Here is a 2,612-nt window from a genome sequence, read left to right on the forward strand (position 1 = left end):
AATAGGCCAAAGTCTTTCAACAGTCCATTAAGAGGCAATTAAGACAAATAACGGATAAAAGCATTTACCAACAGACTTCTTGGAAGAGATAAAGGCATGGTGTGCTTGTCACGCAATGTCCACTGATAGACACAGAGTCCGTCAACCTTACTTTCAGTATTTCGGCATGAAAGTGACCTAAACTGTGATCTACTTTTCAAGCAAGCCCTAGAACTTTATAATGAAGTACTTGTTCATTTTATTTATTGAGGTAAATTGTGTTGAGCTCTGATCTCTGCTGCAGGTTATTGTTTTATTTTTTTAATTAATTAATTTAATATTTTTTTTAAATAAAATTTACTATTTTAGCTTTCAGTATATGACAGCGGATCGCTCCTGTGCCTCCAGAGGCGACAGCCGAGTGACACGGCTGTCCCCAGTACAGTGCTGCCTTAGATCGCAGCACTGTACATTGTAAAGAGATGGCGGATTCACCGTCTAACAGTCTCCTAGTGGCGATCAAGCAAAACCCCACCCCAGGACTTCACGCCAACTGGCGTTGCCGTTGAGCGGTCCTGGGGCTGCCACTGCGTTCACGCTGATTGGCGTTAAACAGTCAGCAAGTAGTTAGAATTTCCAGTTGCAATTGCACATTTCGTGTTATAATCACATAACGCAAAGTTTCGGCTCATCACTAGGTCATACGCTGGAATGCCATGGTCTGACCAGATGCCCACTTTTATGGGGGGCTGACCACATGACAGCTGGGGCTGAAGCCTGGGTAAGCCCCAGTGTGGCGCCACCACTGCATGGTCAGCAGATGGAATTGTTTGTTTCAAGGACTGAATGTTGCCACGGAACCCAGAGCTGTCTTGCACGCCGCATGGTAGTACCATCCATCCCCTGGTGGGCGGCCAGCATTCAAATGAAGATCATTGAATATATCTATCCTAGTCTAGGAACATGTATATGGCAAGGCTGAATTCTCTGTCTCAGACCTGGCAGGATTCATGTCAGACTCTGGCCCCCGGTCACCCTGCCTGCAGGCAGGATGAGTTCTCTGCAGAGCGAGAGGAGGATGGCAGCAGCTGCTGCTCTGTGTCCATCAGATGCTTCTTCTGTGCTCTGCATATACCCAGATCTATTCAGTATCACAGCTGTCACTGCAATGCTCATTACAGTTACCAACACCCCACTCATCCATCCCTTACTCCACCCAACACCCCACTCATCCATCCCTTACTCCACCCAACACCCCACTCATCCATCCCTTACTCCACCCAACACCCCACTCATCCATCCCTTACTCCACCCAACACCCCACTCATCCATCCCTTACTCCACCCAACACCCCACTCATCCATCCCTTACTCCACCCAACACCCCACTCATCCATCCCTTACTCCACCCAACACCCCACTCATCCATCCCTTACTCCACCCAACACCCCACTCATCCATCCCTTACTCCACCCAACACCCCACTCATCCATCCCTTACTCCACCCAACACCCCACTCATCCATCCCTTACTCTACCCAACACCCCACTCATCCATCCCTTACTCCACCCAACACCCCACTCATCCATCCCTTACTCCACCCAACACCCCACTCATCCATCCCTTACTCTACCCAACACCCCACTCATCCATCCCTTACTCCACCCAACACCCCACTCATCCATCCCTTACTCCACCCAACACCCCACTCATCCATCCCTTACTCCACCCAACACCCCACTCATCCATCCCTTACTCCACCCAACACCCCACTCATCCATCCCTTACTCCACCCAACACCCCACTCATCCATCCCTTACTCCACCCAACACCCCACTCATCCATCCCTTACTCCACCCAACACCCCACTCATCCATCCCTTACTCCACCCAACACCCCACTCATCCATCCCTTACTCTACCCAACACCCCACTCATCCATCCCTTACTCTACCCAACACCCCACTCATCCATCCCTTACTCCACCCAACACCCCACTCATCCATCCCTTACTCTACCCAACACCCCACTCATCCATCCCTTACTCCACCCAACACCCCACTCATCCATCCCTTACTCTACCCAACACCCCACTCATCCATCCCTTACTCCACCCAACACCCCACTCATCCATCCCTTACTCCACCCAACACCCCACTCATCCATCCCTTACTCCACCCACCACATCCATTACTATACCCATCCCTCTCGATACCCGCCCATCCGTACACCCAACACCCCACTCATCATCCCTTTCTCCACCCAATACACCGACCTATCCATCCCTTACTCCACCCAACTGATCCATCCCTTACTCCACCCAACACCATACTGATCCATCCCTTACTCCACCCAACACCCCACTCATCCATCCCTTACTCCACCCAACACCCCACTCATCCATCCCTTACTCCACCCAACACCACACTCATCCACCCCACTACTCCACCCAACACCCCACTCATCCATCCCTTACTCCACCCAACACCCCACTCATCCATCCCTTACTCTACCCAACACCCCACTCATCCATCCCTTACTCCACCCAACACCCCACTCATCCATCCCTTACTCCACCCAACACCCCACTCATCCATCCCTTACTCCACCCAACACCCCACTCATCCATCCCTTA

At 51.3% G+C, this 2,612-nt stretch overlaps 1 protein-coding gene across 1 annotated transcript; it reads left to right on the forward strand.

Moving 5' to 3' along the window:
* The first annotated feature begins 942 nt into the window (after window positions 1-942).
* On the forward strand, window positions 943-2,280 carry LOC137504855 (uncharacterized). Its single transcript, XM_068233446.1, has one exon. It carries the CDS (start codon window positions 943-945, stop codon window positions 2,278-2,280), a length of 1,338 nt encoding a protein of 445 aa, XP_068089547.1.
* The last annotated feature ends 332 nt before the right edge of the window (window positions 2,281-2,612 follow it).

The sequence above is a fragment of the Hyperolius riggenbachi genome, chromosome 4 (assembly GCF_040937935.1).
Source record: "Hyperolius riggenbachi isolate aHypRig1 chromosome 4, aHypRig1.pri, whole genome shotgun sequence".
NCBI lineage: Eukaryota > Metazoa > Chordata > Amphibia > Anura > Hyperoliidae > Hyperolius > Hyperolius riggenbachi.